At 42.0% G+C, this 21,751-nt stretch overlaps 1 protein-coding gene across 21 annotated transcripts in view; it reads right to left on the bottom strand.

Moving 5' to 3' along the window:
- Positions 1 to 738: 738 nt before the first annotated feature.
- Positions 739 to 21,751, bottom strand: part of Synj1 (synaptojanin 1) — an 83,488-nt gene continuing 62,475 nt past the window's right edge. For 4 of the 21 annotated variants that reach the window (XM_057765732.1, XM_057765730.1, XM_057765731.1 and 1 more), the window contains 10 exons: positions 19,642 to 19,804; positions 14,868 to 15,077; positions 13,822 to 13,956; positions 13,185 to 13,223; positions 11,633 to 11,680; positions 10,406 to 10,444; positions 10,181 to 10,251; positions 7,750 to 7,858; positions 7,328 to 7,545; positions 739 to 3,513 (listed from right to left, as the gene is read on the bottom strand). In XM_057765732.1, coding sequence (XP_057621715.1) covers positions 2,728 to 3,513; positions 7,328 to 7,545; positions 7,750 to 7,858; positions 10,181 to 10,251; positions 10,406 to 10,444; positions 11,633 to 11,680; positions 13,185 to 13,223; positions 13,822 to 13,956; positions 14,868 to 15,077; positions 19,642 to 19,804 — 1,818 coding nt within the window. In that variant the 3' untranslated portion in view covers positions 739 to 2,727. Of the gene's footprint in view, positions 3,514 to 4,971; positions 4,999 to 7,327; positions 7,546 to 7,749; positions 7,859 to 10,180; positions 10,252 to 10,405; positions 10,445 to 11,632; positions 11,681 to 13,184; positions 13,224 to 13,821; positions 13,957 to 14,867; positions 15,078 to 19,641; positions 19,805 to 21,751 lie in introns of those variants that run through there. The other 17 variants (XM_057765740.1, XM_057765745.1, XM_057765743.1 and 14 more) reach the window with 11 other exon arrangements.

Here is a 21,751-nt window from a genome sequence, read left to right as displayed (position 1 = left end):
ATGCTTTAAGTGTAACAAGAGGGAAAGAAAAACAAATGGAGAGGAAATGCAAATGGACGAATAAAGAAAATTAACTAGGGTAACTGCTCTGTGGCCTTGAAATGATTCCAAATTCAGTTTGGCTAAATAGTGGGTTTCTTCTTTGTGTGTGTGTGTGTGTGTGGTGGCACTTTATATTACTTACTTGCCGGTGGAAAAAGCTGCTGCCCCTGTAACTGTACTGCAGTGATGCGCAGACACTGGACTGCTGCAGGTCTGGAGCTGATTACCTGTCTCGCTAGCTTAGCCCCTTGAACAGCTAGCCATCCACTGCCCTCCTCTGGGTCAGAGCTAACGTCCCTAAAACCTTTGCAAGCTATAAACTAAGCTTCCAGTAACAAATGTTAATACAAAGTTCTGATGCCCACAGAAACAACTTCCAGCATCATCCTGTAGCTGCCTCTTGGATGCATCCATTGGTGTATTTTAAAGTTGCCATGCCTTATGACTTTACAGAGCTATAAAACTGCGTGAAACTGCTTTCCATGGTAGATCATAGAATTCTGGGTAACCTAAATCCACCATGACCGTTCAAGTTTGATTCCAGAATAAATTACCTCTTATTCACGCATGGACACACACACACACGCGCACGAAAGAAAAGAAAAAAAAGCACTAACTTATTTTCTTCAAATGTCATAAAATTTGTTTATGTAAAATATGAAAAATAGCTGAGAAAATCTTCCCTTTTGAGTAAAGAAGCCATCTAGTGGTAAAGACATATTTATTTCATATGACAGCACATTTCACAGGATATGTACAGAGTGTATACCACGGACTTTAATACTGTACTTCTATAAAGTATAGTTATAAATATTGTATGCCACATAAGCAATAAAACTCTTACATACATATAAACATCAGTCTACTATAGAGAACAGACATTCACAGAGATTCTTAGTGTCTATTTTCTGCTCTGCTTTAACCAGAGCTGGTAAATATTCATACACAATATCTAGTTTTTTGTAGCAAACTTTCACTTCCTTTGTGCGTTTCCGCAGTGTGCGGCCAGACAAGGCTGAGCAGCTGCTCTACAGACTTGACAGTGGTTTACCCCGAGGCACACTGCTTAGGGCTGCAGTTGCACTGCGTCAGCTTCCTAACGATGGGTTAGCTTGCTAATGGGGAGCGGATACCATACACACTAGTCACACAGATGGAACAAGCTAATTCACATTTTGAAGCACATTGCTATCGTAATACTGCGGTTGAAGAGCTACTACTGTTGAAATGATTAGAACCCACAAGCACAATGGGAACCTCACAGAGTTACTGCTCCAGCCCTCCTGGCTGTAGCCGAGGACACTATAGATACAGTATTCGATAACACTGAGCATTTGCAAAGTGCTCTGTCCTAACAGACGGCTCTACATGACAAGTGCAACAGTCTGCTGTGCTTCTACGAGGATGTACGGCAGCTATACATGTTTCTAGTCTCACAATACACATCTTTAAAGGTTCATGTGGACACTGGAACTTAGATGTATATATGTAATTTTTATATAAAAAGAACATTGAAGTCTTAATGTGTAAGGATAATTTTAACTTCAACTGACAACCAACCAAACAACACCTTAGGGAGTTTTCCCAACTGGCTTACTTAACGATATCAAAATACAATGTTTTTTTGTTTTTTTGTTTTTTTTTGTAAAAATTCCATGTACTTCTTCACAAAATTAATAAGAGCAAGATGGGTCGCATACTGGCAGTGCAGGAAACAGAATCCACAGCAAATTTGAGGTATAGCCTCTAAAACCTTAAAGCAGCATCACAGATGGGTTATGACCTCACACAGGAGGGCACACGCCTGGGATATGTTCCCAGTTCAGAGCACTCAGAGCAAAGCGGTGAACAGGGGTGGAGAGGAACAGCGTCGTACAGAAGAGAGCATGCTAGCTCTGCTATTCTGTCCCTGCCGGTCTGAGTGTCTGTCACGTGACTGACCACAAGGCCTGGACTGCCAACTGTAACCCCAGAAAAAGGCATAATAGAGGTACGGGGAGGGTGAGTTTGAAGGGCTGGTGTATAGTAGGCAATAGGAGTTCTGTAAAGCAGTCATCCTACTCTGGGCTTTAAAACTAGTGAAAGCATCTAAAGCACACCTGGGCGGTAGCCATCTTCTTGATGAGATACTGAAAAAAGGACATTGTCAGAACTGCTGCGTAAAATTGTATCTCAAGACTTAAGTTTTATAAATATGTATGTCTGTGTGTATATAAACACATGCATATACCTTTTGCTAAAGCAATGCCCTCAGAACGGTTTAACTGTGACTCTGGAAGCTCTTTGGTAGATATCCGTGAGTACCAATTGTCAAACAGCAGCAGGCTGGCAGAGTATCAGCTGCAGCTATGTTGGCTTTGTGTGGTGTTTATGTGAATTTCTGAGTAAGGACAAGTTTTTAAAGTAGTTTTGAGCACTTCTTAAAATGGTTCCTGCTCTCCTTTATTCATCTGAAGAGAAGGACCAGAACTCCAGTTAGTAAGAAGATGTCTTGGTTATTTCCAATATACACAAACTCCAGCGTTGACCACACCCTCTGGTGGTCTTTATATAGATATCAGTGCGCTTAACGATTACTTATTGCACATAATGAATAACTAATGCCCCGTTCTCTCGAGTCTAGCCCGACAAAACAGAAACAAATAGCCAAAGCAAACCAGCAGGAACTCCCTTCCCATCATATAACTATCTTTCTGTAAAGTCCAGTGTGGGAGAGGCCTTAGATGCTAGGGTTGTGCAAGGTCCTGCAGGCAAGCTCGTGCTGGGTGGGAGCAGAGGGGCAGGAGGAGGTGGTGGCCTTCTGGCTGGCAGCACACAGAAAGCAACACCTGCACCTTTACTCCAGTCATCAGATGAAGCTGGCGCGGTACCCAGCAGCGCTGGACAGACTGACTTGGACGTTCCCGCTGTGGGAAAGTCGTCGTCTTCCTCAAAGGTTACCCATCCTTTGGGGTTGCTTGTTTTTACTGTAGACTGGCTCTGCAGATCAAAGTTGTCCTCAAAACCATCAAGTGAACTGGATGGCTTGCTCGTGTCACAAGTGAGAGGCAGGAGAGGAGGGAAAGGACTGCTAGGAACAGGCTCTTCTTTGAACAGCCAAGAAGTTGCCTCTGACTCTTGTGACTGAGCTCGAAATGGGTTTCCAGGGGCAGCAGTCCTGTCTGTAAAAGGATTCCTGCTGGGCAGGCTGGAAAACGGGTTTGCTGAGGTTCCCATACTTCCCTGCGACTTACTCCGAGCTGGAACTGGGGGCATGGCTGGCATGCAACTCACAGAACTCAAAGAGTTAACACTACTTTGCGATGCAGAAGGCAACTGAATCAACATCTTTGGGTCTGGGGTTAGAACAGGTGACATCTGAGCAGACAGCTGAGCCTTTGATACAGCAAGCAGACTAAGTGAGAGAGCTTCAAATGGGTCATTCTTCAATGCTGGCTCTTGTTTGACACCAGAAACTCCATTTGTTTTTACCTGAAAAAGAATGAACACTGAGTGACTGTTCTTACTTTATTATTTCCTTTTCTTCTTATCTCTATTATTTCTCCTTTTCTTGAGCAACTATACAAATTTAGAAACTAAAAAGTAACTATAAGTTTTTATTTTGATGGCTTAATAAATAGAATGAAATAGGTAAAATTATGTTCTTGAAGAATTTATAACTAAATAAATTCTTCTATTAAATCCATGTTTTAAATCTCAAAGAAATGTGATGGTATAATTTCTTTCATTCAGTTTTTGAAATGGTAAGAAAGAGAATTATATGAGTTTGTTCATATCCTGTTCTTTTCAATTTTAACACAAATTTAAACTTATATGCTAAGATAAGTTAAACTTATATGGTAAATATGATAATAAACTTCCAACACCCATCTATGAGGCTATATTTCCACCTAAATTCCCCACAGAAATTCAATTTTAGGAATAAAAGCTAATTTATGAACATATTCATAAATTCAAAACTGCGGATGGGGTCTTTTCCCTTCTGATTGGAAAAGTGGAGTTTCAAAGGTTCTTTGCTTTTTAATGAGAGCTGGCTCACTGAATGACACAACTTTCCTTAATGGACCTTCCTCATCCTATCAAGCAAGACAGATAAATGCAAGGGTTATTTAAAGTGTGGGGTGGGGACACTCCATTTTATATGAACACCAATTCTAAAAATCCTAAAACCAAAAAGGCTGCGCTGAGTGCACTGGCTGTGAGCCGAGAGCCATGGGAGGGGTGTTCAGAGTCAATTTTGCAGCCAAGAAAATCGCACTCCCTCCTAAATTCCTTGTCCACCAAGAAGCTGGTTGGGCAGCCCAGCCCCTGGACTGAGCGGGCTCAGAGGAAACCGGCGTGCACATGACAGTGAGACCAGACCACCATCCACACTGGGTTAACTGTGACCTAAGCAGGATCTGGGAAGGGTGGAGATGTGCTGACATCAGAGGAGCTTCTGCAGAGAAAGGTGTTGGAAGGGCTTTTTAAATGCTATTAATTTTAAAGTACCAACTCTTTCTTACCAAAAAGAATCTGGCTTCTAAAATTATCTGAAAAAAGACTTCCCAAAAGAAATCTAAGGAATAAACAATTAGATTGTGTTTATGTAATTATGCCATTGTTAAAACCAAGAACCAAAGTGGATTAGCCAAGTAGGCTTTCATATACAAATCATTTCTTTTTGAAATTATACTTTTTAGTTTTGTTAATTTGTATAGAAAACAAAGCAAAAAAAATGGTAAAGCATTAGCAAGAACTAAAATGGTTCCTAAAAATCCAAAATACTAAGAAAAAGCAGGTGTGAGTTTATGGTATGGTAATAGAATTTATTAATGTGGACAAGTGGATTTAAAAATGGGTGAAACTTGAGATGTATGACGCGAAAGCCTCATACATCTGCGCTGGGGAGATGGATGGATAGCACATGGAAGGTGATAAACACTCAGGTACCTGTTACCCTGACGGTTGCTCCTGCTTTGAGAAAAGGAACACAGACATCAAAGGAAAGAGTTAGGACAATTCCAGAGCAGCCGCAGCCCCAACCAGACAGTCCTCAGAAAGCTGTGGCTCTAGTCACATGTGGGGCTCAAGAAGAGCACGTGCAGGTGATGCTGTCAGTTTGTAACCTCAGGATATAAGCTTTAACAGTGTCAGCTTGAGTACCAGCCAGTTCAATTCTCTTATCACTACTTCTCCTTCTTGGAGAAAATGTACCCAACACCGCTCTGCTGAGGTACAGGTCACCCAACAGAGAGTGTCAGCACCAGCCTTGCTCAGTGCTGCTCAAATTTTCTAAAGGATTTAGAAAATTAATTCCCTTATTATTTGATAGCTGGAAGATACAACAAGGTAAGAAACCAATTTTCGTTGTTTATAATTGAAATAAAAAACTTTCAATAATCTGGCTGTATTTTAAAAAAATCTGGCATTCTTCAGGCACTGGCCCTCCTGATACTGAATGAAGTTATATGTACACACTGAGATGTGTGAGCAATAACAGAATGTGCAGTTTAGTAACTGGTAAGCTCAACTGGGTCTTTCTCAATAAAGTGAAAATCTTTTTGAAAATTAAAAAAAAAAAAGATGCCATTCTAAATATATTATGTACCTTAGAATTTCTCGACTTCCTTACCCTTCCTTCTCCCCTTTTTTCCAGTGCTGGGGATGAAGGCTGTGTATGTGTGGCCAGTGTCCAGCCACTGATATACATCAGTGTGATGCTCTGTGACTTGAGTCACCACCATCTTGATGACTCTGGAGTCATGTGCATCAGTTCTGTCTGGCACAGGACAGCAAAGAACAGGCTTACGTTAAAGGTTCAAGGCACTGTCATCAGTATGAAATGGACCTCAGATACAGACATTACAAAGTGGGTGGAGTGAAGGTGTGTCTACTCTAAAATGAATGCCTTAAAACTGTATTTAACAGTATTCAAGATTACTAGTTTCAAAAATTTCTGCCTTCTAATTAATTTTTTAAATAGACAATACAAAAATAAATCTTTAAAGTTGGAGGAAGAGGGAAAAGAATAGTAGATATTTATTCTTTGAAGGGTTTATATTAAATATCTTCAGCACCTCTACTTTAACCTAAAAGGTAAGAGTAACTTTTAGTATTAACCAGCTGAGAACACTTTATATTTTCTATTGCTTTCTTTAGCTTTCAGCAATGTGAGCAACAGTCTAGCAAGTACCAACTGCTGATGACTACTTTGAGTCTTAGCTACTTTAGATTCTGCTAGGCAACAGAGATCTGTGTTAGAAATGGCCTGCCAAATAGGTCAATATAACCATCTATCTGTGAAACAAATGCAAGTTATTACTCATAAAATATGTTCAAAGACTACTGCCAATACACAATATTTCAGATTAAAGCATGGACTTCTAAACTTTATATACTGCTTTGGTTTTGATGGCATTTTCAAGTAAAGATTTTGTATATGGTGATTCAGCAAAATGTACTTATTTTATCAACTTTACTTACATGCATACAACAAAACTAACCCGAAAATAAATATAGAACACTTTTAAGTATAATGAGCATAGTGCAGAGCAATTATATGTCTCATGGCAGCGCTGCCGATATGAGACAACAGGAATGTCCATGACTCCATGTCAGGGCCATGGAGCGGTTTCTGTGAGACCCAAATGAAAGGATGTGGTCATCTGTGGTTCCCATGAGCCGCTCCTGTAAGACAGCAACCCCAGGGACCCAGCGGCAGCTCGACACAGAACTACTGCTTACATCAGGAGGCAGTGAAAACTCACTCTGTCTGCAGGAAATGGACCACCCCAGGCCAATGTCTAAACACTGAACAGGTCTTGATTGCATCTCTCCAAAACTAACATCATCTCAGCAATAAGAGGACTCTATTATTATTGTCCATATAAATAATAAACTGCCTAAAGCAAACAATGTATTTAAAGTTACAAATGAGGAACCACTTGGACTTTCCTAAAGAACGCTGATCCAGTATCAGGGGATCTGAAAACTCTTTAACTGATTAACCCTTGCTACCCTGGAACTCACTTTACAAAGACCATATTGGCCTTGAACTTGTGAATCTCTGCCTCCTAACCTGGGATTACCTAAGCACTCCTGTTGCTCTCTGAGACTTTACTTAAGCAACACATATGAACAAACAAACAAATCCTTAAAATTCTCAAATAGCCAATAGAGTGCAATTCATTTCAGGAATCAAATGATACTAACATCATTTCAAGGTGCTATTACTTTCAGTGGCATATTTACTCTTAGCCGAGGGTCTATGCTATGCAGCACATGCACCAGAGACGACACTTACTTGCAGCTGTGGTGAGGAGTCTGCAGGCAAGCTGTGAGATGATCTGCTCCGAGGTGGGGGCTGTGGTGGGGTTTCCAAATTCGGTTGGGGGCCAGAGGGAGGCATAGGTGCTGCCACGGGGACAAGAGGCTCCTGCAACTTTTGAGCAGGTGGGGGCAGAGAAGGCTGCGTAGGAAAAGCAGCCTGAGGCTTCAGTGGTTCTGGAAGGACAGCTGGACCTAAAACACCAAAGGCTGTCATGTTAACCGTGCTGAAAAAGCCACAAGCCATCTCTCTCTGTAGGGCAATGTGCAAAGGCATTCTATTTTCCCCTGATTTCCAGGAGCCAAGGGAGAAGATCCCATCTGAGTAAGCTGGATCTTAGGTGGCAGGAGAAGAGAGGAAAGGAGGAGAGCAGAGGGAGTGTGCTCCCAGCACGCTACCTTTCGATGTCTCTGGGGGCTTGCTCTGGCTTTCAGGAGTCAGCCTTCCGGCAGATGCTCGTGCCTGGCTCTGAGGGGCGCTGATCACTCCAGCACGTGCTGGAATTGCCTAGAGATGGGGATACACTAGTGACATTAACCTGTCTTCAACAGTTAGAGTCTGTGAAAAAATGCCTGCTTTCATGTCTCACTGACTCTTGGGTATAAATCCCTACTTCACCACTTTTTCTGTTTGTAGCTGAAACAGTGACACAATACATTCCCTTTTGTTTTTGACAGTGTACTGTGGCCCAGGCACTTGCAAGTATGATTTAGGCATTTTTTTAATATAGGCATTTTTATTTAACTTTCAAAATAACTTCATATGTGATTTGTTACCTGCACTTTAAGGTAAAGACATGCATGGAGGGGAAACACAGAACATACAGGGGATAGGTGCATGGTGGGCCTGGCTAGGTGCACGCAGGGTGAGGAACCTGACCACAGCAGTGCTATCTTAACAGAGAGATGAGGCTTCTGATGGAGATGAACATTACACACTAAGAGATTTTTAGAATCAACCTCTCCAACATTGTTTTTAAAAAGTTATTCCTTTTATTATATGTGCACTGGTGTTTTGCCTGCATTTGTGTCTATGTGAGGTGTCAGAGTCCAGCGGTGTGGGTGCTGGGAATTGAACCCAGGTCCTCTGGAAGAGCAGCCAGTGCTCTTAACCACTGAGCCTTCTCTCCAGCCCTTCCTGATTTTCCAAACATGAAATAACATTCTTAAATGTCTAAATAAGCCAGAAGACACACTGGTAAAATTTTTTCTATTCTTGTATGTTTGTTGGAGGGTCTAGTCCACAAAACTTATTTAAAGCCACAGTTGCCTTTGTTTGTTTGTTTGTTTGTTTGTTTTTTCTTGGTTTGGGTCTAGGTTTTTTGAGCTAAGGTCTGACACTGTGGTCCCAGGCTGCTCTGGAACTCACTACACAGATTGGTTTGGCCTTGGGCTCACAATAGCAATTTCCTTGCCTCAGCTACCTAAATGCTGAGGTTACCGATATAAGACACCCGGCCTGGTGTTAAGAGAACTTTTAGCCTCACAGAAACTCCAACTTCCATCCCCATCCCTACATAATCGAGGTGCTGTGGGGGTGTGGTAGTGGTCAGTATATGGCAAACTTAGCTCCTGTGAAACAGAGTAACAGATATCTTGAGGTATATTTTACAGACAGTTTAATTTAAAGAGTAGAATTGTATTATATATGTGGACTTCAGTTTGTTAAGTAGATGGCTACTAAAGACAGAGCAGTTTTGCCAGGCACTTGTGGCACAGGCCTTTAATCCCAGCACTCAAGAGGCAGAAGCAGGCGGATCTCTATGAATTCGAGGCCAGCCTGGTCTACAGAGCTAGTTCCAGGACAAGCTCCAAAACTACAGAGAAACCCTGTCTTGAAAAACCAAAAAAAAAAAAAAAAAAAAAAAAAAAAAAAGACACTGGTTTCTGTTTCACAAGAAGTGGTGTCTTAGGTTCCCAAGGTCTTGGTATAGTGGTGCTCTAGCCTATGGTTTTCTTTCTTATTCTTTGTGTGTGTGCAGGCATTCATGGATGGCATATGTGTGATGTCACAGGACACTGCTGAGCAGTCTCCTCTTCACCATTACATAGGCTATAGGGGACAGAGCTCAGGTCGTCAGGCCTGCGTAGCAAGCACTCTACCCACCGAGCCATCCATGGCTCTATCTGTTTCTTTCTGAAAAACTGTTACAGCTCAGAAAAATTTCATTTGAGTGAATAATGGAAACTGTATGTATATAACAAAATATATCCTAAACAAACAGAAGCCAGAGATTTATAAAGTATTATAAACTAGGGCAAAAAATCTTATAAGCCATCTGCCTTCCTAGTTTTAGTATCTTCAGAACCAGTTTAAGTATTGTATTATAATTTTATGCTAATTAAAGTCCTTCTTTAAAAAGCCTTTTTTAAAGACAAGGTCTCTCTCTGAGTATTCTGGAACTTACTATATAGACCATGCTTGCCTCCATCTCGCAGAGATCCTGCATCCTTAGTGCTGAGATTAAAGTTGGATGTCACCATACCTGGCTGGAAGGATAACTTTGTATTTCTATTGATTAAATAGGTTACGTGATAAACAGCTATCCAAATACATTATTTACTTCTTCATATTTTAAGAGATACTAAGAAAATACATTACTCCTTCATATTTTAAGAGACACCAAGATGTTAGTGTGGTCATTTGGAGGTATGGGAGAAAGGTGAGAGTTGAGATAAAGCTTGGAGAGCACCAGTTCCCTTATTTTAGAGTTGAAAAGCTGAAGCCTGGGAGATTTCCCCCGATTTCCTCCAAGGTTATCAAACAGATTAGTTGCAAACTGGACCTTAGAAGAAATACCTCTTAACTCCCAGGCCAGGTGTTACCTACCGGTCTGGCTGCAGCATATCCAGCAGGTCCTGGGCCTGAAAGTCCTGCTTGAGGTGAAGGCTGATTACGTCCTGAAACAAAGACATCACATTGTGTATTTAAGTATAAAAAAGAAAGTTTTTTTTTTTTAAAAAAGTGAAAAGTATAAAGAAATAAGAAACCATGCACTTCTATTTCAAGTGTCTATTGTTTTAAGGGGGAGTAACTACATTCAAGTGTTTTTACCTATATTATCTTTCCGTGTTGTTCCTGGGCTTTTGGGTGCTTTGGAACAGAAAGGAAAAAGAACCAACCATAGGTAAACAAGAAATCAACAGTGCATGGCATCACCTGGTTACGCTGTTCATTGCCAGCAGAGACAAAGGCACGAGACGGCAACAAAACAGGCACGTAGCTTTGTGTAAAGACAGAAACTGGAGTATTAGAGAGACCTGCATGGGAGACAAAGGGAGTCACACTGAGGTGACAGTCTTCACAGACCTCTGTCCATGAACCTTGAAGACTTGGTCAGCTGTTCCTTACAGCTTGGCAGACAAATGGCTCCTGAGCCACAGCTCCTACAGCTCTGCCTGTCATAGCACAGGTCTAACTGTGGGTAAAGCTATCTTAGGATGAGGTCTTTCAGAATCTATAATAGACTATCAGGACCAAGACAGAAGACAAGTACAGACACACGGACATGAAGAGTTACATTATGGTTCAAACTCAGGAAGGCAGCCTAAGAATGAAGTGAAATTACTCAGGGAGACAGAAAGAGTAAAGACGCCATTAGGCATTATCCTCGACTTTCCATTGTGAGGAGAAATTCGAGTACAATGGTTATATTAAATACAGCAGTTCATAAATAATTGTAGTCTTAACAAACGGCCTCAACAAGTGGTCTTTTAAGCAATCTAGCCCAATACCAAAAATATTTAGAAACACCTTTTATAAAAAGAAAAATCTGCTGGGCGGTGGTGGTGCACGCCTTTAATCCCAGCACTCGGGAGACAGAGGCAGGCGGATCTCTGTGAGTTCGAGACCACCTTTGTCTACAAGAGCTAGTTCCAGGACAGGCTCCAAAACCACAGAGAAACCCTGTCTCGAAAAAAACCAAAAAAAAAAAAAAAAAAAAAATACTCGATTCTAGTACCTTACAGTTACTAATCTACTAACCTTCAGGTTAATCAAGAGCATTAGTAAACACGTGACTTATTCATTCTTTCAATGGTGAGTTCATAGTCCAAGTACACAGGACTAGGTATGAACAACACAGGAACCTCAGGGCTAAGACATTAAATGGGTAGCCACTGGGAACTACACATACAACAGAGAAGGAAAAGAGAAAAGCATAAGGTGTGTGTAAGGACAAGGAGAGGTGTCTACTTTGGTAGGATTTAGTAAGCCATGAAACACTGGAGGGGCTGACATTGAGAACAAGAACCATATCTATAATGTAAAAATTCTTGTTACCTTCCATCTCTCTCCTAGCTACCCCAGGACTGGGAGGGGCTCCAACACCTTTTTAGAGAAAGAACAAAAGCTATATATAGTTCAGAGTCCAGAGCACAGGATGAAAGGCAGGGACACGATTATTCTTAAATGAAGGGCCTTTTATTGCTTTAAATCTCTTGGAAGTTATCAAAGTTATTTTAGCTCAAAGCTGACTCCTCCTTTTTCTCAGATCTAAGAACATAAGCAGGAGCATTGCTTCCTTTTCATATCTGAAATTACCAGCAGTAAGGAACCAAAAAAAAAATCTAATGCAAAACTTTATGATTATCTCTCTCTCTCTCTGTGTTTTTTGTTTTATTTTTTCCCGAGACAAGGTTTCTCTGTAGTTTTGGTGCCTGTCCTGGAACTAGCTCTTGTAGACCAGGCTGGCCTCGAACTCACAGAGATCCACCTGCCTCTGTCTACCAAGTGCTGGGATTAAAGGCGTGCGCCACCACCGCCCAGCTAATCATGTCATTTCTTATGTCTAGATTACTAATACATTATTTGATAGTAAAAAGAAAAATAATCATAAAGTTTCAAATCCATCTTAAATTTCTACAAAAAGACATTACTTTCTTAGGAGTTAGTTTCTGATGGATTCCCTAAGCTTACTGTTTCGAAGGATTACTGGCTGCAGGGTAAGATAAGTTGTAGCAGACTTATGAAGGGAGCCATTTTAAAATGAAAACAGATTTCTAAAAAAGCTACTGATTTGCTAATATGATACAAGTTTTCTCAAATTCATTTTAAAATTTAATTTCTACAGATTAGTTTCCTAGTAAAGTGGAATTCACCCTAAAAATAAAAAGAATTTTCTAAAGAAAAAAGAAATGTTTCATAGGAGCTATCCTGTTCAAATCATGTAGCCACCCTTATTACAAAGTCACTAAAATCTTCACCTAAGCAGTGGTAGGTGGCCACAACTGACCTGAATCTCAGCTGAACACAACAACTCTGCATGGCCAGGGGCTTTAGGAGCATCATCAACACTGGAGCTGCTAAGCTCTTTGAAGAATTGGTACAATCTCCATCTTTTCTTGAGACTTAGATGATATGAACTCAGCAATGAACCCTGCAGAATGAGCTGTCAGTTTTACCTCCGTGTTTAAGTGCTGGGACGGAATCCATGGCTTGTACATTTCAGGTAGGCACACTTGGCACATTCCCATTCCTACTTTCAGTTTTCATGTTAACTAAATAAATTACATTTTAAATAAAAGCATCCAATATTGAATAAAAATTGCCTCACTGAAAAGAAAATCATAGTTTTGCATAAACAGATGAGGCAAGAATTCGATGAGTTATTCAAAATGCAAAGTAAGATATAGTTTATTAGTTCTACTCACAGATAAAACCAAGCTCTAGTACGTTAACAGAAACATATAAAGTTTGGAACTTTATAATATGGAAAATAAATGTCATTCATTTTGATGCTTACCAAACAGACCTAAACTGTTTCTGATTATAGAGTTCAAACTCCAAAACAATAAACCAGCGTTCACACAGGATAGCAAATGTAAACGGTTACCTCCAAATTCTTTCCTAGCAGGTGCAGGACTCCTAGCCCCTTAGCGTTCATAAGAAATTAGGCAGCAGAAAGGAAATGACATTAAATAAAGAGTTGAGATGTCAAGATCTGCTCCAACAGTCATGACAGCACATATGTATGACTATGTAAATATCCAGACACTACACAAAGCCATTCTTCAATGCATATGCCCACAGGAAGTGAACATTGTATTTAGCTAAGAGAACATTTAAAGACACATGTAAAACATATTAAAAACATGTATGCTCTTCAGTTTTAAAATAAAATTTCCACAAATAAATGTTAGTTGTCTTTATAAAGCTATAGATGAGGAATTAAAAAAATTAAACCCATTTTACCCAAGAACATCATACATGCACAAAAATACATCAAGTTAGCAAGACCCAAAGAAGCCTCCCTTGTGCACAGGCAAAGAGGCAGCCTACCACATGCTCAAGAAATCTGCTTGACAGACACATCATCCTGTGGCTCCTCTTAGAGAAGCTTAAGAAGTAATAATGATTATACAAACACAAACAGAATCCAGAGTCTAGCAGCGTGAAAGCATGCACAATGCTTTCAAAATGAGGAGGAGGAGAATTTTAAGTTAAGCAGACACCCAAGAGTAATCGGTTACCTGCAGGTGGAGGTGGTCTCTGTGGTGGGGCAGGGCGTGCTGGAGGAGCAACTGGGCGGGGAGGGGGTGGCCTCTTGGGCTCTAAGGTCTGGGAAGAATCTTTCTGGGCTGCTGGCTGAGTGTCAACTGGAGAACCTAAAAAGGGAGGAGGTAAGATCAGGGGCCAACCAGGGGACAGTGGGAAGGAATGTATATATGTAATGATAATGCCCCAAATTTATCCTCCAAAAATTCTGTACTAAAGGCATAGTAAAACATTTCCAGTGTGAATAAAGCAACAATGAATAAAGGAACCACTGTCTGGAACCATGGGCACCATGTGCTACCCTGTGCTGACCTCTTATCTGGCAGAGGTGCTAAGAGCTGACTTGCTGAGAAATTCTCTTAAGGGACAAAATTTTACTGTTTCAACTATGTCATACACAACTTGCTGGCCGACAAAGAAGTGGAAGGGGGAGCCCAAATGGACGGAAAATCACAAGTTGTAAAACATAGACAATCCTAACACACATCAATAGGATAATTCCCAATCAGCAGCAACGACTGAGAGTCTGCCCCACTAAGAGTCATGGCTGAGGAAATCCGCTTCCTGTTTCAGGGCACTCAGTGCATGGGCTAAAAAGTTAAACAATGTTTACTTGTGAGTTTTGTTAACTCGATACACGTTAGAGTCAGAGTCGCTGGGGAAGAAGGAAACTCAACTGAGGAATTGTCCCCATCAGACAGGCCTGGGAAAGCCCAGACCATTGTGGGCAGTGCTATCCTTGGGCAGGTGGTCCAGGTGGAATAGGAAAGCAGGCTGAGCTAGCCATGGAGAGCAAGCCAGGAAGCAGTGTTCCTCCATGGTCTCTGCATCAGCTCCTGCCTCCAGGTTCTTGGCTTGAGCTCCTGTCCTGGCTCCTCTTAATGAATCTGTAGGCCAAACAACCATTCCTTCCCCAGGCTGGCTTTGGCCAGTGTTTTAGCACAGCAATAGAAAGCCAACTAGGACACAACGGGTCCCAAGACTGGCTAGACAGAGTCACACGAACACATAAAGTACACACTCTGGGAACTCAGGGGTCCTGAAGCTCTTGAGGGTGCTCGGCTGGGTCTGACAGGAAGAGACGGTGCGGAGTACTCTGGCATTGTAGGTGATTGGCAGGGACTGGTCCGGGGTGAAGAGCTTGGAGAAGTGCCAAGGCCAGAACTTGAGGACGGCTGTAGATGCTGAGGGAGAAGCTCCTCTACTTCAGCACTATAGTCATCGACATCGCCTAACAAAAAAAGCAAGGCCACCAAAGACACCATCATTTTAACTTTTCATATTAGGCTGTACAGGGCTAAGAGATACAAGGTGGTCATGACCCACAGGTTGAGAACTGCTGCCTTAACCAGAAGTCTCCCACTTCACGCTCTTCCACCCAACATAGATCCTGTTTCTCCCATCAGGGCTCATCTCCACTTAACCTAAGGGTTGGAAAGCAGGATCAGGGTACCCCGTGCAACAGGATTCCGAACCCAGAACATAAGCCTTCCTCCCAAGTGCTATTTTTAAGGCTATGTCACCAGGAGCTTGGAACACCCTTTATCCCACCCACTTCAGAAATCTCTACCCTCCGACCTTCCAGTGACTAGAACTAAGGATAGTCAGTCAGGACTAAGCACAAAGCACAGTGGTACGTGGGCACTATCACCTTTCTGCACACACCAAAGTCCTATGGACAGCAAGTGGAACAATCCGAATGCCTCAGCTTTGTCCCCACTGACAGCAACAGCCCCAGCCTACCCAATCTCTGGACACTTACTGACTGGCAAATACTTCATTCGGGTCACTTTCTTTCACTCCACCAAGATCTAGCTTGCTTCCTAGTGTTCTAGCCCTGTCCAAGGTGGACCCTTCTGTGTTTAGCTTCCTAGTGTTCTAGCCCTGTCCAAGGTGGACCCTTCTGTGTTTAGCTTCCTAGTGTTCCAGCCCTGTCCAAGGTGGACCCTTCTGTGTTTAGCTTCCTAGTGTTCCAGCCCTGTCCAAGGTGGACCCTTCTGTGTTTAGCTTCCTAGTGTTCCAGCCCTGTCCAAGGTGGACCCTTCTGTGTTTAGCTTCCTAGTGTTCCAGCCCTGTCCAAGGTGGACCCTTCTGTGTTTAGCTTCCTAGTGTTCCAGCCCTGTCCAAGGTGGACCCTTCTGTGTTTAGCTTCCTAGTGTTCCAGCCCTGTCCAAGGTGGACCCTTCTGTGTTTAGCTTCCTAGTGTTCCAGCCCTGTCCAAGGTGGACCCTTCTGTGTTTAGCTTCCTAGTGTTCCAGCCCTGTCCAAGGTGGACCCTTCTGTGTTTAGCTTCCTAGTGTTCCAGCTCGTCCAAGGCAGCCCCTCCTGTGTTTAGCTTCCTAGTGTTCCAGCCCGTCCAAGGCAGCCCCTCCTGTGTTTAGCTTCCTAGTGTTCCAGCCCTGTCCAAGGTGGACCCTTCTGTGTTTAGCTTCCTAGTGTTCCAGCCCGTCCAAGGCAGCCCCTCCTGTGTTTAGCTTCCTAGTGTTCCAGCCCTGTCCAAGGTGGACCCTTCTGTGTTTAGCTTCCTAGTGTTCCAGCCCGTCCAAGGTGGACCCTCCTGTGTTTAGCTTCCTAGTGTTCCAGCCCTGTCCAAGGTGGACCCTTCTGTGTTTAGCTTCCTAGTGTTCCAGCCCTGTCCAAGGTGGACCCTTCTGTGTTTAGCTTCCTAGTGTTCCAGCCCGTCCAAGGTGGACCCTCCTGTGTTTAGCTTCAGCAGTTCCCCCACTGTACGGTTCTTCCATTGCCTGTGCCCAACAGCCCTTTCATAGGCCAGTCCCACTACTTCATGTCTCCACAGCGCACTCGTCAGGGAGTGCCACTTCCTGAAGAAAACCACACCATCATCATGATCATAATGGCAGGTTTGTAGTTTTCAATTTCCTTTGGGTCCCCCAAGTTGCCTGAAAATTCTGATTTCTTATTTATTCTTCTCATTTCCTTTTGCCAGAAACACTATGTCTCCTCAAGTCCCCTAAAATGTGGAATGTCTCAGTCCAGCAAACCATTTGAGCACTTGAGGTTCAGAAGGAAGAGAAGTCTGCAGGTGGAGCCTCCGTCACCAAGTTCCCGTGAGCGGCATTTTCACCGCACAGCTGGCACTCAGGCATGACCGGCAGATCGGATGAGGCCAGCACTGCCCTCTTCCCTCAGAGACCTTGTTCTTCTGTCAGTGCTCTCACAGTAGCCTGCACTGAGCACCACTGAGCACTCTCAGCACCCCCATTTAAAGCAACTGTTCTGCACCCCTACTTCTTCACCTGCCACCCAGAGCAATTTCACCATCTGCTTTTACCATACCAAAATCACTCTTACAAAGGTCACTAACAGCTTCCCTCACTGCTCCTAAATTAGACAAGTTTCTGTCCTTATTTTGTCCCTCATCTCTCTGAGATGTCATGGACCATTCTTTCCTGTTTATACTTTCTTGACCTTAACAATGTCTTTACTTTTATGTGTATGAGAGTTTATCTGCATGTATGTGTATGCACAACACAAGTGCAGTGCCTGAAGAGGCCACAAGAGGCACTGGATCCCATGGAACTGGAGTTACAGAATCACCATGTGGGTGCTGGGACCCTGATGTGGGTTTCTCTTCTGTATGCTGTAATATCATTGGTTAATAAAGGAACTGCTTTGGGCCTACAGCAGAGCTATAGGGGAACAGAGCTAGGCAGGGAGAACTAAACTGAATGCTGGGAGAAAGGCGGCGGAGTCAGAGAGAAGTTATGTAGCCCCTGCCAGAGACAGAAGCAGGAACTCTGCTGATAAGCCACAGTCACGTGGCAATACACAGATTAATGGAAATGGGTTAAAGTACTATGTGGGAGTTAGCCAATAAGAAGCTAGAGCTATTGGGCCAAGCATTGATTTAAATAATATAGTTTCTGTGTGATTATTTTGGGTCTGGACTACCGAGAACATACAAGCGGCCTCCCTCCTACAGGAACCAAACCTGGGTCCTCTACAAGAGCAGCCAGTGCTTTTAACCACTGAGCCATCTCTGCAGCCCCTTGACTTTATTTTTTCTAGACTACAAACTTTCCCATGGGCATCATACCACCGTTCATTATCACGCTGATATCACTTACTATGATTGCCTGCAAAGCACCCAGCATACAGTGAGTTCTAGAGCTAACAAAGAACACGGTCACAGAATTTGCAGCACCTGGCATGCACCTCGATGATGGTTAATTTTGATGGGACAAATAACTGGGAGAGCAGTACAGCCTACCTCTGGCTCCGCCTGTGAGAGCACCCAGAGGAGATCAGACAGCTCTGATATAACAAATGGAAACGGCATTGTTGGAAAGTGGTAGAAAGTTGGAGGATTAGGTCAGTAGGAGTTTGTCTCTGGGTCTATTTCCTGCTTTGGCCTATTTTCATATGCACCTCTCCCGCCTTTTTTTTTTTTTTTTGCTTCTTATCTGCTAAGAAGAAAAGACCAGCTTTCACCATCTGTTCCTGCCTCCATGATGCTCCTCCAAGTATATGTACCAATCATGATGGAGGTGGTTCTTGTATCTTATCTGTTGTTTTCATTGGTTAACTAATAAAGAAACTGCCTTAGCCCATTTGATAGGCCAACCCTTAGGTGGGTGGAGTAAACAGAAGAGAATGCTGGGAGAAAGAAGCTGAGTGAGGAGTCGCCATGATTTTCCCATTTCAGACAGATCAGGTTAAGATCTTTCCTGGTAAGCCAGCTCGTGGTGCTACACAGAATATTAAAAATGGGTTAGATCAATATGTAAGAGCTAGCCAATAAGAGGCTGGAACTAATGGACCAGGCAGTGTTTAAAAGAATATAGTTTTCATGTAATTATTTTGGGGCATAAGCTAGCCATGCGGGCGGCTGGGTGCCGGGGACGCAGCCCTGCCGCTCATATTACAACAGAGTGGCGCCCAACTGAACATCTGAAAACATTATTATCTTCTCCTGAACTTGTTTCTGAAAGGTATTTGGCCATAACTAGAAAGGGAACCAACATAACTTAGCATCTAAAAATTGTGTATTTATGTGTGGATCAAGTAAATGACCAATATAAAAGCTAGTGATTATCCTAAAAGATGTCTCACTTAGATGTGTTATCTAAAGGTGCAGAGTCAGGTACACATTTCTGGGGAGGCCAGTGATAGAACCCAGGGCCTTACACACATTAATCATTCACTCTATCACAAGTATATCCTAGCACTCAGGAGGCAGAGGCAGGTGGATCTCTGTGAGTTCGAGGCCTATAAGAGCTAGTTCTAGGACAGGCTCCAAAGCTACAGAGAAACCTGTCTCAAAAAACAAAAACAAACAAACAAAAAACAAAGTATATCCTAATGAAAACTATGCTCACACACATAACATAGATTTAGAAAGCAAATGTACTTTCAAATAATGTTTAAGAAAACTACAACACCCAGATAATTTGTCTCAAAATTTCAACTGAAGTAGATACCTTTCTATGCATGGGTTCAGTTTCACATGAATGTGTTCCCAGTAACTTGGACTCTCTCTGGTTTCCTTTGAAACATTTCTTTTGTAGTAATTATTATGAACTCATTTCAGCAGTAAAAAGAATCATTTGGAACTTATGCTTCACTGTAATTATTGGCACAAACAAAATATCATCCTGTGCTTTTATTATACAATATAGAGTAAAATATGCAAATGTATTTACTATTTAATGATAAAACAACATAGGACTTCCCAAGTCTAATATGATGAGATACAAGGAGAGGGATAAACTGGACACTAAGTCGTCAGTGCTGGGAGGGTGCAAACACAGAGTAAGTCTGGTCAACATACGAACCTTCCATGTCGAAATCGGCAGTGAGCTCTGCGTCCTCACCGAGCAGGGTGGAGCTCGTTGATGAGGGCAATGTGACACTGATTTTCTCCAAACTCATCTCTTCTTCCAAATTCTTGATCCAGTCTGGACTTTTTAAGGTAATTGTTATAGTCCGATTTAATAACTAGTTGGCATAAAAAAGATGTGCAAGAAAAGCTTAGTAACACAGAAACTAACGTGGGAGAAGGGTGCCTGTGTCACCTTATGCAATGGCACCAATGGTTTAGTTGGATTCTAATCAAAATAAAGACTTCCCTACATACTAAAATTCTCCCATGTGCAGGCTTTCATCATTCTGCCTATAAAAGCCTATGATGTCAAGTAAAAGTAATTAGGATTCCTTTTCTCTAGCCAGCATCTCTTCCTGGCCAAATACAAACTACTGATAGTCTATTGTTACAGTTTGGACCCATAAACTAAATGGAAACAACCGCAGGGGAGACAGAGGCCTTGAACACACACTTGCTATCGTGGTCCTCTCTACTCTGGCATGATGGTCCTGAGAGCTGCTCCACTGTATGCTGCTACATACGAACCTGTGGCTTTAGCATTTCACATGTACGAAGAATGGTATGTGAAGATTACTTTAAATCTTCTACAAAAATTAGCTGTTCTGGAGCTAGAATGGCTGACACTTACCAAGCAAGTCTTCAGCTTTCCTTATGCTTTTAAGTGGCTTTAGATCTAAATATGATTTCATAAAGTCACCAATATGTTATAATCAAGCTACACTGTGGTGTAGTTTTTAAATTCTTTAAAACTTTGTTCTTGGGCATAAGACTCCTTCGTCAAGGACATGGAGATGTTAGAGAGGCAAAGGTCTCACTGAAAATCCACACTATACAACAGACTAGCTTCCTAGTTACCAGCTCTTTTATACAGTTTCAACTTTCTTTTGTTTGAAGGGTTCTTTAGTGATAAGAAGATTAACTTTTAAAATATTAATAAATATTTTATAAATGACCTGTATAGCTATGGTCGACACACTGTGCTGACGGGGCAATTCTGTGGACAGATTCCAGGATTATTGCTCTCAGGATTCCTGAAGGCACAGAGGTTAAAAGCTACTCATGGCTTGTCTAACAGCAACAGAGCTTTGAAGCCAAAGGGCTTAAATCTCTTACTTGCTTATCAAACTCAAGTATTAAATTCAGTTGAATTCATCATTTACCTACATATTTCACAGGTCATCCTTTAAAATCAACAAAAATCTTCTATATTTATCAAATATTATATTTTAAAAATTATTTTTATCATTTGTTTGTTGTGTGTGTGTGTGTGTGTGTGTTGCTTTTTGTTTTTTGAGACACAGTCTCACTGTGTAGCCCAAGCTGGCCTAAAATTCAGTAAGGCCCCTTCCTCAGCCTACCAAGAGCTAGGATCACAGGTATGTGCTACCATGCCCAGCCTCTTCTGATTTTTCTATGAAATTGGATAATTCCTGAAAAAATTGGGTTAAATTAGTGGTTCTAACAAAGGCAATACATTAGAGGTGTAGAAATATGTAACTTCTAAAAGGGTCAACTAAATATATTATCTTACATTCTCTGTTTTTTTTCCTGTAATTCATTTTGACATGAATACATTAGTACTGCATTAAAAAACAAAACATAAAAACAAAAGAAACTCAAGCAATGTACACATGCAAATATGTTTCTTCAAGGAAGCAAAAGTAACACGACAAGAGAAAGCAGGTAAACTTCAGAGGGAGCTGCTCATTGCTGGAGAAACTGAACCCAGAGTTCCATCTAGTGTACCCACTGACCATATCCTTAGCAACGCAGGACAGATGCATCCTTTCACAAGTCACTGGTCTAAGTTCCCCATTGGTGACATTTCAAATCACAGGCTCAGAACATCCTCAGCTGTTCCATCTGAAAGTGCCACAGTGTGGTGTTTGCCATCTGTGGCAATTACGTATTCATGCCGGAAGAGGGAACTGAGAGCAAAGCCTTTCCTTAGCTTCCAGGTAATTCCTTGGAAATGATGAGGACCTTCTGCCCCGGTTCTTGTAAACAAAGCATGTCCTCCACTTGACAACAATGTGCACAGGAGCTGAACTATCTATCCT

Source organism: Chionomys nivalis, chromosome 3 (genome assembly GCF_950005125.1).
Source record: "Chionomys nivalis chromosome 3, mChiNiv1.1, whole genome shotgun sequence".
Lineage (NCBI taxonomy): Eukaryota > Metazoa > Chordata > Mammalia > Rodentia > Cricetidae > Chionomys > Chionomys nivalis.
Note: the sequence above shows the minus strand (reverse complement) of the source record. Positions and strands in the feature narration are given on the sequence as shown.